Source organism: Mobula hypostoma, unplaced genomic scaffold (assembly GCF_963921235.1).
Source record: "Mobula hypostoma unplaced genomic scaffold, sMobHyp1.1 scaffold_42, whole genome shotgun sequence".
Taxonomy (NCBI): Eukaryota; Metazoa; Chordata; class Chondrichthyes; order Myliobatiformes; family Myliobatidae; genus Mobula; species Mobula hypostoma.
In genome coordinates, this window is record NW_026948219.1 from 1,634,979 (window position 1) to 1,647,803 (window position 12,825).

Sequence of the window (12,825 nt, forward strand, 5' to 3'; positions counted from 1 at the left end):
CCACCCCGGTGCAGGCCGATGGGAGCAGACAGTTTAAATAGCTCGGCCGAAGGGCCTGTTTCCGTGCTGTACTTTTCCCTGACACTTTAACTCTGTGACTCTGTAACTCCTTGGTCGCTGATTCATAACTGTCCACGGGTTGATTACACAAAGATCCGAATTAAATATCAGAAGTTGTATTATTCACTCCTAAATTCACGAAGTGTATTCGCGAATATTCTTGGATATGTTTTAAGGTCGTTGAAACTGCCCCGCCCACTACACCAAACGCTCCCTCTCGCCAGTCTGGGAAGAGGGCGGATTATTGATTGATTCGGAAGATTCGGGTTGTTGTTCTAAGAGACTCGGAGCTCTGGTATGTGTGTTACCAGCGACCTGTCCGCCCGCATTCCTCAGAACAGGGAGCGGCCTTTCTGCTGAAACCAAATCCTATCGGTTGGACGATTCACTCTCATTCAGGTGTGAACAACATCACTTTAATATCGTATTTAACCATTTCTGCTGCAGGGAAGAGTGACGGATCTTTAATGTGATTTAAAGTAAACTGACTGGGGTCTCGAACACGCAACTTTACCAGTCATAGTTGCTGCCCTGTTTGAAGCGAGTTTCCAGCGTTTTATTTTTACTCCAGACTCGCATCATCTGCAGTTTTTAAAACAGTTTTTAAGAATATGAATAAACATTAAAAAAAATGGGTTGGAAGGAAAGATTGAATAGGTTCCAACTGTATTCCTTTGAAGGAAGAGGATCGAGAGGACATATAACAGAGGTCGACAAAATTCTGAGAGGTATAGACAGGGTAAACGCAAGCAGTCGTTTGCCCCTGAGCTTGGGTTGAGCTACAACCAGAGGTCATGGGTTAAGGGTTGAAGACGAAAAGTTTAAGGGGAACATGAGGGGAAACATCTTTACTCAGAGGGTCGTGAGAGTGCGGAACGAGCTGCCGGCTACACACGTTACAAACGAGTTCGATTTTAACCATTAAGAGATAGTTTGGATGGGAGGGGTGCGGAGGGCTTTGGCCCCGGTAAAGCTCGAAGGGATGAGGCAGTTTAAATGGCTCAGCCGAAAGGCCTGGTTTTGCGTTTTACTTTTCTATGTCACCTTGATCTCTGATTCATAACAGAGACAACGGGTTGATTCAACGAAGATCAGAAATAATTTTCAGAAGTTTAATTTTTCACAGCCCAAGAATATTCTAACAAGGAGAATATGTTCTGCAGACTTTTCAAGCGGTCCCTTCTCTCTGCCCCACGCGTTGGTCTGTCGTAACCATGGTAACACACAAAATGCTGGAGGAATCCAGCAGGACCGGCAGCATCTATGGAACGGAGAAATAAGTCGAGCTTTCGTGCCAAACCCTTCAGTGGAACTGGAAAGGAAGGGTGAATAGCACAGATCATGGATTGATTTGGAAGATGCGGGTTGTTGTTCTGAGAATCTCGGAGCTCAGGGTCTGTGTGGAAGCATCTGCTGGACCCGCACATTCCTCGGAACAGGGACCGGCCTTTCTGCTGAAATCAAATCCGACCGGTTCGACAATTCACTGTCATTCAGGCGTGAAATCATTCACTTTTATAATGTATTTAACCATTTCTGCTGCAGGGAAGACCTTAATGTGTCTTAAAGAAAATTACCTGGGGTCTCGATCCCGCAACATTACCCGTTACAGTGCTGCGAGTGTTTGCTGCGAGTTTCCAGCATCTTGTGTTCCACTCAGACTCGCATCATCTGCAATTATTCTACAAGTATTGTCAGGATTCCTGCAAATAATCAGTCCGTGTCATTCCTGACCGCAACATTAACTTGACTATGTTCCTAGTTACCGTTGCCAGTAATGTTTAAATGTTTGCTGTAACCGCGAGGGTGAGGGGGTGAGGGGGAGGAGAGGCTGATGCACAGGAGGAGAATGGGTTTGAAGGGTGAGCAGACGGAGGAGGGGCAGGATGAGTGTGTGGAAGTTGGAGAGGGGCAGGATGAGTGTGTGGAAGTTGGAGAGGGGGCAGATGAATTTGCGTCGGGAGCAGGTGGAGTGGGAGAGAGTTAAAGAGATGGGAGACATGGAGAGGGGGAAGGCAGAGAAAGAGGGGGCAGTGAAACAGCTGGAAGGAGAGGAGGGTGAAAGGAAGGGGCAGATAGAGGGCGGAGAGAGAGGGAGAGTTTGAAAGGGTGCGAGGCATCGGGAGAGGGTAAGTGAGCACGGCTGGGACAGCTGAGGAAGAGTTGGAGAGAGGGTGAGTCACGGGTAAAGAGGGGGAATAGGATAGGAGAGAGAGAGAGGTGGGAAAACAGGGGTAGAAGGGAGAGAGTGGAGAGGGTTCTGCAGAATGGGAGTGACGGTGATGGAGAGGGGTGTGAGGAGGGTTGGGTGAGGGAGAGGAAGGGGTGTGCACTGGGAGGCGAGTGGGAGGGGTGAGAGAGAAGTGCAGTGAGCAAGAACGGTGAGTGACCGGGAGGCATAGGAGAGAGGAATGAGTGAGATGGGCGGCAAGGAGAGAGAGGTGTGTAGGAGTACTCTTTGCATCTCGTGATCACAATGCCACCAGATTCAAAGGAAACATGGAAAAGGGTATCTGTATGGGTTGAAATTACAATTTGGAAAGGACAATTTAGATGGTATCAGAATTGACCTAGTCACTGTGGAATGGTACAGGTCGGTTCCTGGCAAAGGCGTTCTAATATGCGGGAGACCTTCAAAAATGAAATTTTGAGAGTATAAAGTTTGTATGTGCCTGTCAGAATAAAAGGCAAGGATAACTGGTTTAGGGAACCTTGTTTCTTTTGAGAGATGTTGAGGCTCTGGTTACGAGATAAAAGGAGTTCCATAGTAGGTATATCAGGTAGGTAATTATTGAGTATACGAAATGCAAGGTATCACCTAGAGAGAAATCAAATGTGCTAAATGAATGTTTTGGGTGAAGGCCTGTACTAGCGGATTATACGGATTAGAAGAAAAGGATTGCAAGGGATAACATTGCTCCTCTGAAAGATCAGAACAATACGTGGAGCCAAAGGAGATGGGGGAGGTGACGAGATGGAAGAGATGGATATTCTCCATCTGAGTTTAATCAGGAGATGGATACAGAGTCTGTATAAGTCCCGAGGTCCTGGATCCTATGCGGATTAGAGAGGAGGAGGTGCACTAGGGAGGATCATCTGTATCAGAAAGGGTCTAAAACTCGGTAAAGAATGTTATAGGCAGGTCAGTCTGATATCATCAGTGGGAAAGATACTGGGAGCTATTCTAAGGGATAGAATATCTGAATTATTTGATAGACATTGACTGATATGAATAGTCAGCATGGCGTCGTACGTGGTTGGTCTTGTCTCAGCAAACTTATAGATATTTTTGAGGGCGTTACCAGGAAAGTTGATGAAGACAAGGCAGTGGATATAGTCTTCAGGGACTTTAGAAGGGAGTTGCCAAGGTCTCGCATGGGAGGATGGGCAAGAAGGTTCCGTCGCTTGGCATTCAATAAACTGGATAATACACTGTCCTGGTGGGAGAAACCAGAAAGTATCAGTAGATGTTTACCTCTCTGACTGGAGGCCTGTGACTAGTGAAATGCTGCAGAGATCAGTGCTGGCTCGGTTTTCTTTGTCATCGAAAGCAACAATCTACAGGACAGTGTCGTTAAGCGGATCATCATATTTGCAGAGAACGCCAAGATTACGGGTGTAGTGGACAGCGAGGAAGGTTATCATGACTTGCAGCGGGAATTGGACCAGCTGCAAAAATGGGCTAAAATCATCAAATGTAATTTAATGCAGACCCGTGCGAGGTTTTGCACTTCGGGAGGAACAGCGGAGGGATCTGGGGTTTCAGGTCCATAATTCATTGAATGTAGCTTGACAGTTAGGGTGGTAAAGAAAGCATTTTCAAACATTCGCCTTCATAAGTCTGTGTATTGAGTACAGGAGATGGGATGTGATGTTGAAGTTGTGTAAGACTTTGGAGTACAGTGTGAAGGATTGGTCACCTACCTGTAGTAAAGATGTGAATAGGGTTGTAGGAGTATTGAAAAAAATTACAGAGATGTTGCGGGGTCTGGAAGACCTGAGTTTTAAGGACAGATTTACTAGGTTGGAAGATTGAGAGGAGATTTGATCGAGGTATACAAAATTATGAGTTATATCGGTAGGGTAAGTGTAAGCAAGCTTTTCCCACTGAGGGTGAGTGGGACTGCAACCAGAGGGCATGGGGGGAGGGTGAAAGATGAAAAGTTTAAGAGGAACATGTGTGGAAACCTCTTCACTCAGAGGGTCGTGGATTGAGCGGCCAGCAAGAGTAGTGCATGCGAACACTATGTCAATGTTTAAGCGATCGTTTGGATAGTAGGGGTGTGGTGGACTATGGATCCAGCGCAGGTAGATGAGATCAGGCAGTTTAAATTCCTCGGCCGAAGGGCCTGTTTCTGTGCTGTACTTTTCCATGACTGCATAACTCCTTGATCTCTGATGCATAATACAGACAACGGGCTGATTAAATGATGGTCCAAAATAAATGTCAGAAGTAGAATTATTCATACCTAATTCCCCAAAATATTCCAACAGGGTGGATGTGTTTTGAAGCCATTTCACACTGCCTTGCCTACGGCCCCTACACGCTCCCACTCGCCCATCATTCCCAACGTGGTAACACACAAGATGCAGTAGGAACTCAGCAGGTCCGGCAGCATCTATGGAACTGAATAATAAATGGGTGTTTCAGGCCTAGACACCTCAGTGGAATTCGAAAGGAATGAGGAAGAGGCCAGATCATTGATTTGGAAGATGCGGGTTGTTGTTCTGTTTGACTCTGAGCTCAGGGTCTGTGTGTAAGCAGCTTCTGGTCTGAGCACGTTCCTCAGAACAGGGAGCGGCTTTTCTGCTGAAATCAAATCTAATCGCTATGATAATTCACTCTCATTCGGGTGTGAACATAATTTATTGAATATTGTATTTAACCTTTGCACTGCAGAGTAGAGTGACAGATTCTTTAACATGATTTAAAGAAAATTGGTTAGGGTCTCGAACCTGCAGAGTTACCATTTACAGTTGCTGCCCTGTTTGCCGCGAGTTTCCAGGATCTTGTGTTTACCTCAGACTCGTATCGTCTGCAGTTGGGTTAAAAATAATTATCAAAGATCCGTTAAATAAATCAGTCTATGGCATTCTCAGATGCAACATTCCTTAAATACCGAGGGACTGGAACCTGCAGAGTTCCCAGTTACAGTTTCCACGAATCTTTTAAGTGCTATTGAGGTAATGGTGAGGCTGAGAATGAGGGGCAGGAGCAGAGAGGAGTGAACATGGGCAGCAGGAAACTGAAGATGAGGGAGAGTGCAGGGGAGGTAGTGAGGTGAGGCTGAGGGTGAGGGTCAGGAGCAGAGAGAGGGGTGAACATGGGCAGCAGGAAACTAAAGATGAGGGTGAGTGCAGGGGTGGTAGTGAGGTGAGGCTGAGGGTGAGGGTCAGGAAGAGAGAGAAGGGTGAACATGGGCAGCAGGTAACTAAAGATGAGGGTGAGTGCAGGGGTGGTAGTGAGGTGAGGCTGAGGGTGAGGGGCAGGAGCAGAGAGAGGGGTGAACATGGGCAGCAGGTAACTAAAGATGAGGGTGAGTGCAGGGGTGGTAGTGAGGTAAGGCTCAGGGTGAAGGTCAGGAGCAGAGAGAGGGGTGAACATGGGCAGCAGGAAACTAAAGATGAGGGTGAGTGCAGGGGAGGTAGTGAGGTGAGGCTGAGGGTGAGGGTCAGGAGCAGAGAGAGGGGTGAACATGGGCAGCAGGAAACTGAAGATGAGGGAGAGTGCAGGGGAGGTAGTGAGGTGAGGCTGAGGGTGAGGGTCAGGAGCAGAGAGAGAGGTGAACGTGGGCAGCAGGAAACTGAAGATGAGGGAGAGTGCAGGGGAGGTAGTGAGGTGAGGCTGAGGGTGAGGGTCAGGAGCAGAGAGAGGGGTGAACATGGGCAGCAGGAAACTGAAGATGAGGGTGAGTGCAGGGGAGGTAGTGAGGTGAGACAAATGCGGAAAGGGAGGGTTAGAGAGAAAGGGGGAGTGAGAGAATGATAGAAAGAGGGAGAGAGATGAACAGGGAGAGAAAGGAAGCGGGAATTTTCCTGAGTGGGTGAGTGAGAGGGGTAGAGAGGTTTGGAGATTGAAAGAGATGGGAGAGGGGGGTAGAAGGGAGGGATTAAGGGATGTGAGCATAATTGAGAGTGTGAGGGATAGGAGTAGAGCTGGAGTGACAGCGTGTGAGTTATGGAGAATGACAGGGAGACGGGATGAGTTTTGAGGGAGTTTGGGGAGGAGTGATGAGTACGTTTGGGTATGGTGGGATGGGTGACCGAGAGGAACAGCGAGCAGGAAAGGCTGAACGTAGGGGATGCAAGGAGAGAGGAATAAGAGAGACGGGTGGCAAGTGTGAACGGTAGGCTGTACAGTGAGGAGGAAAGGTGACTGAGCTGGGTGGCGAGGAAAGACGGGTGAGTGAGAATGGCGTCAATAGGAGAGCGCGGTGAGGGAACGGGTTTGATGCAGCAGTGACGGTGGGTGGTGCAGAGAGTGGTGTGACTACGAGCGGGTCGTGAGAAAGGAGGGATGAGGGTGATGGGTGGCGAGGAGATTGGGGCGAGTTGGGAGAGGAGGGTGAGAACAATTGAGAAGAGAACAGAGTGAAGGAGCCATGGATGAGTGAGAGAGGCGCTGAGTCTGACCAGAATTATGAGACTAACTATATATTCAACAGCAGTGGCAAGGAAGTTCATTATGCCTGATTCTACCAAGTTCTGTTCAAAAAGTTCAAAGGAACATCTAAACAAGCCTGATGCATTTTGGAAACAAGTCCTGTGGACTGATGAAGTTCAAATAGAACTTCTTGGCCGCAATGAGCAAAGGTATGTTTGGAGAAAAAAAGAGTGCAGATTTTCATGAAAAGAACACCTCTCCAACTGTTCAGCACGGGGTTGGATCGATCATGCCTTGGGATTGTGTTGCAGCCAGTAGCACAGGGAACATTTACAGGTAGAGAGAAGAATGAATTCAATTAAATACCGGTAAATTCTGGAAGCAAACATCACACCGTCTGTAAACAAGCTGACGATGAAAAGAGGCTGGCTTCTACAACATGATAATGAACCTAAACACGCCTCAAAATCCATAATGGACAACCTCAAGAGGCGCAAACTGAAGGTTTTGCCATGGCCCTCAGAGTACTCCGACCTAAACGTCATCGAGAATCTGTGGACAGACCTCAAAAGAGCAGTGCATGCAAGACGGCCGAAGAATCTCACAGAACTAGAAGCCTTTTACAAGGAAGAATGGGCGAAAATCCCCCAAACAAGAATTGAAAGACTCTTAGCTGGCTGCAAAAAGTGGTTACAAACTGTGATACTTGCCAAAGGGGGTGTCCCTAAGTTCTGCCGTGCAGGGTGCCCAAACTTTTGCTTCGGGCCTTTTACTTTTTTGTTATTTTGAAACTGTAAGAGACGGAAATAAGAAAGTTTTCTTGATTAAAATATTAAAGAAATGTGTCATCTTTAACTTTATGCCTTTTGGAAATCAGTTCATCCTTTACTCGCTTAGCTGTTCACAGTAACAGAAATTTTGACCGGGGTGCCCAAACTTTTGCATGCCACTCTATATATATTTAAGGCCGAGATTGGTAGTTTCTTGATTGGACGGGGCATGAAGGGGAGGACAGTGGATTTGGGGCTAACGGGAAACTTGGATCAGCCACCGTGAAATGGTGCATCAGGCTTGACAGACCAAATGGCCTAAATTCTGCTCCTATACCTTATGGTCTTTTAAAAAAATGATAAAAGTTTTGTGTAGGGGAGTTCTTTGCATCTAGTGATGACAATGCCATTAGATTCAAAGGAAATGTGGAGAAGCATAACTCTGTTTTAGATCGATGTTCATGGTATCAGAAAGGATCTGACCGGTGTGGATTGGGACAGGCTGTTTTCTGGCAAAGGTGTACTTGGTAAATGGGAGACCTTCAAAGGGGAAAATGAGAGTTCAATGCCTCTCGGAATGAAAGGTCAATGTACCAGTTTTTGGGAACCTTGTTTTTCAAGAGATACTGAGGCTGTAGTAAAGAAGAACATTTAGGTGTACAGCAGGTATAGGTGGGTGGGAACAAATGAGGTACTTATGGAGCCGATGAATTGCAAGAGAACACTTAAGGAAGAAACCAGGATGGTTATAAGAAGGCATCAGGTTGCCCTTGCAGACAAGGTGATGGAGAGTCTGTGAGATAACACAGATATTTTAAAAGAATCTGAATCCGAATCACGTTTATTGTCACCGACATGTGACGTGAAATTTGTTAACTTAGCAGCAGCAGTTCAATACAATACATAATCTATCAGGGAAAAAATAATAAATAAAAAAGTAAACATAATAAATAAACAAGTATTACAATTACAGTATAATATATTGAAAAAGATTTTAAAACCGTGCAGAAACAGAAATACTGTAAAAAGTGAGGTAGTGTCCAAAGGTTCAGTGTCCATTGATAAGTGAGGCAGTGTCCAAAGATTCAATGTCCATTTTGGAATCCGATGGCAGAGGGGAACAAGCTGTTCCTGAGTCGCTGAGCGTGTGCTTTCAGGCTCTGGTACCTCCTAGCTGATGTAACAGTGGGACAAGGGCATGCCCTGGGTGCTGGATGTCCTTAATAATGGACGCTGCCTTTCTGAGACACCGCTCCCTGAAGATGTCCTGGGCACTTTGTAGGCTAGTACCCAGGATAGACTTCACTATATTTACAAGTTTTTGCAGCTTTTTTCGGTCCTGTGCAGTAGCCCCTCCATACCAGACAGTGATGTAGCCTGTCAGAATGCTCTTCACTGTGTAACTATAGAAGTTTTTTTGAGTGTATTTGTTGACAATACACTCTGAACAAAATGATTACATGGGACAGAATTGACCCTCTGGGTTATCAGAATGGTAATTTATGCCTGGAGACAAATAATGATGGTACAAATCCTAAATGGATTTTTTATTTTTTTTGCATCCGTGTTTACGGACACAGAATCTATTGAAGTGAGTCAAAGCAGAAGTAAGGTCATGGAGCCTATACAGATTACAAAGGAGGAGGTCTTTACTGACTTGAGGGAAATTAGGGTAGATACATCTCCAGCGGCTGACAAGTCGTTCCCTCAGACCGAGAGGGAGGCCATTGCGGTAATTGCAGGGGTCGTAGCAGGTACATTTAAATAATGCTTAGCGTCAGGTCAGGTAACAGAGAATTACAGGTTAGCTAGTGTTCTTCCACTGTTTAAGAAAGGCTCAGAAATAAGCCAGGAAATCAGGTGTGCACGTTATCAGTAGTGGTAAAGTTATTGGAAGTTCGGATTTCAAAGTATTTGACCAGACAGGACTGATTAGGTTTGTTCAGCATGACCGTGCGTTCTGGGCAATCTCACAGATTTTCGATGAGGTTACGAGGAATGTTGATGAATGAAAGGCGGTAGATGCTGTTTACATGGAGCTCAGCAAGGCATTTGCAAAGGTCCCGTGTGCGAGGTTGATGAAAACAAAATCAATCGCTTGGCATTTAAATTGAGGTAAAAAAAAATACTGGAGTAGACATTGGCGCTGTGGGAGGAGGCAGGGCATGTAGTACATGGTTGCCTCTCTGCCTGGAGGCCTGTCACTGGTGGAGAGCCGCAGAGATCGGTGCTGGGTGCATTGTTGTTGGTCATCTGAATCAATGATCTGGGTCGTAATGTGGTTAAGTGGATTACCAGATTTGCGGATGGCACCAAGGTTGGGATATAGTTGGCAGTGAGGAAAACTACCAGAGCTTTCAGTGCAATTTCTACCGGCTGGGAAAATGAGCTTAAGATGGCTGATGGAATGTAATGCAGGCAGACATGACATGTAGTTCGGTGGGACAGAACGGGGTAGATCTTACACAGTGAACAGTAGGGCACTGAGGAGTGCGGTAGAATAAAGGGTCCGAGGAATACTGGCCCATTATTTATTGAATCTATCATCACAGGTTGTTGGGAAAGTTAAGAAAGCTTTTGGCACATTGGCTTTTATAAATGACTGCATTGAGGACAGGAGATGGAATGTAACTCTGAAATTGTATAAGACATTGGATTGGCCGAGTTTGCTTGTTTGTGTGTATTTCACACAAGGATTTAAATGGGACAGAGTTTGTTAAGTGTGTCCAGGACGGATTCCTGTCACAGTATATTGAGAGGCCGACTAGGGGGAATTCCATACTTGATCTAGTATTAGGTAACTAACCGAGTCAGGTCACAGATCTCTCAGTGGGTGAGCATCTGGGGGACAGTGACCACCGCTTCCTGTCCCTTAGCGTTATCATGGAAAAGGATAGAATCAGAGAGGACACGATTTTTTTTAATTGGGGAAGGGCAAATTATGAGGCTATAAGGCTAGAACTTGCGGGTGTGAATTGGGATGATGTTTTTGCAGGGAAATATACTATGGACATGTGGTCGATGTTTAGGGATCTCTTGCTGGATGTTAGGGATAGAGTTGTCCCGGTGAGGAAGATAAAGAATGGTAGGGTGAAGGAACCATGGGTGACAAGTGAGGTGGAAAATCTAGTCAGGTGGAAGAAGGCAGCATACATGAGGTTTAGGAGGCAAGGATCAGATGGGTCTATTGAGGAATATAGGGAAGCAAGAAAGGAGCTTAAGAAGGGGCTGAGAAGAGCAAGAAGGGGGCATGAGAAGGCCTTGGCGAGTAGGGTAAAGGAAAACCCCAAGTCTTTCTTCAATTATGTGAAGAACAAAAGGATGACAGGAGCGAAGGTAGGACCGATTAGAGATAAAGGTGGGAAGATGTGCCTGGAGGCTGTGGAAGTGAGCGAGGTCCTCAATGAATACTTCTCTTCGGTATTCACCAATGAGAGGGAACTTGATGATGGTGAGGACAATATGAGTGAGGTTGATGTTCTGGAGCATGTTGATATTAAGGGAGAGGAGGTGTTGGAGTTGTTAAAATACTTTAGGTCGGATAGTGTCTCCGGGGCCTGACGGAATATTCCCCAGGCTGCTCCACGAGGCGAAAAGGGAGATTGCTGAGCCTCTGGCCAGGATCTTTATATCCTCGTTGTCTACGGGAATGGAACCTTAGGATTAGAGGGAGGTGAATGTTGTCCCTTTGTTCAAAAAAGTTAGTAGGGATAGTCCGGGTAATTATTCACCAGTGAGAATTACGTCTGTGGTGGGACAGTTGTTGGAAAATATTCTTAGAGATAGGATCTATGGGCATTTGGAGAATCATGGTCTGATCAGGGACAGTCAGCATGGCTTTGTGAAGGGCAGATCGTGTCTAACAAACCTGGTAGAGTTCTTTGAGGAGGTGACTAGGCATATAGATGACAGTAGAGCAGTGGATGTGATCTACATGGATTTTAGTAAGGCATTTGACAAGGTTCCACATGGTAAGCTTATTCAGAATGTCTGAAGGCATGGGATCCAGGGAAATTTGGCTACGTGGTTGCAGAATTGGCTTGCTTGCAGAAGGCAGAGGGACGTGGTGGAGGGAGTACATTCGGACTGGATGGTTGTGACTAGTGGTGTCCCACAAGGATCTGTTCTGTGACCTGTACCTTTCGTGATTTTTATTAACGACCTTCAGTTGGTGTAGAAGGGCGGGTTCGACCCCAGCATCTGCAGATTATTTTGTGTTTAAGGAGAGTGGGGTTGGCAAGTTTGCAGACGACACAAAGGTTGGTGGTGTTGTAGATAGTGTAGAGGATTGTCAAAGATTGCAGAGAGACATTGATAGGATGCAGAAGAGGGCTGAGAAGTGGCAGATGGAGTTCAACCCGGAGAAGTGTGAGGTGGTACACGTTGGAAGGACAAACTCCAAGGCAGAATACAAAGTAAGTGTCAGGATACTTGGTAGTTTGGAGGAGCAGAGGGATCTGGGGGTACATGTCCATAGATCCCTGAAAGTTCCCTTACAGGTATATCGGGTAGTTAAGAAACCTTATGAGATGTTAGCTTTCATAAGTCGAGGTATAGAGTTTAAGAGTCGCGATGTAATGATGCAGCTGTATAAAACTCTGGTTAGGCCACACTTGAAGTACTGTGCCCAGTTCTGGTCACTTCACCATAGGAAGGAAGTGGAGGTATTGGAAAGTGTACAGAGGTGATTTACCAGGACGCTGACTGGTTTAGAGAGTATGGATTATGATCAAAGATTAAGGGAACTGGGGCTTTACTCTTTAGAGAGAAGGAGGATGAGAGGAGACATGATAGAGGTATACAAGATATTAAAAGGAATAGATAGATTGGATAGACAGCGCCTCTTCCCCAGGGCAATACAAGAGAATATGGCTTTAATGTAAGGGGTGGGAAGTTCAAGGGGGATATTAGAGAAATGTTTTTTACTCAGAGAGTGGTTGTTGCGTGGAATGCCCTGCCTGAGTCAGTGGTGGAGGCAGATACACTGGTGAAGTTTAAGAGACTACTAGCAAGATACATGGAGGAATTTAAATTGTGAGGTTATCTGGCAGACAGGGTTTGAGCGTCGGCACAACATTGTGGGCCGAAGGGCCTGTAATGTGCGGCACTATTCTATGTTCGATGTTCTATATTCTGGTCACCTACCGACAGAAAAGATGTAAATAGGGTTGAAAAAATACAGAAAAAAATGTAAGGATGTTGCTGGGTCTGGAGAGCCTGAGTTATGAGGAGAAATTGAAGAGTTTAGGACTTTATTCCTCGGAATGTAGTAGTTTGAGATAGAGATTTGAACCATGTATACAACATTATGGGGGGGTAGAGATGATATGAATGCAAGCAGAGTTCATGGGTTATGGGTTAAGGTTGAAAGTTAAGGTGAAAAGTTTAAGT

At 45.9% G+C, this 12,825-nt stretch overlaps 2 protein-coding genes across 2 annotated transcripts in view; one reads left to right on the forward strand and one right to left on the reverse strand.

Annotated features, from left to right (window-relative positions):
* The window catches only part of LOC134341937 (zinc finger protein 227-like), a 367,790-nt gene that overhangs the window by 43,130 nt on the left and 311,835 nt on the right, over window positions 1–12,825 (reverse strand). The window lies entirely within an intron of this gene.
* The window catches only part of LOC134341971 (ribonuclease inhibitor-like), a 9,155-nt gene continuing 1,807 nt past the window's right edge, over window positions 5,478–12,825 (forward strand). The window contains exon 1 of the mRNA XM_063039919.1: window positions 5,478–5,488. Within this exon, the coding sequence (XP_062895989.1) occupies window positions 5,478–5,488 (11 nt within the window). The remainder of the gene's footprint in view (window positions 5,489–12,825) is intronic.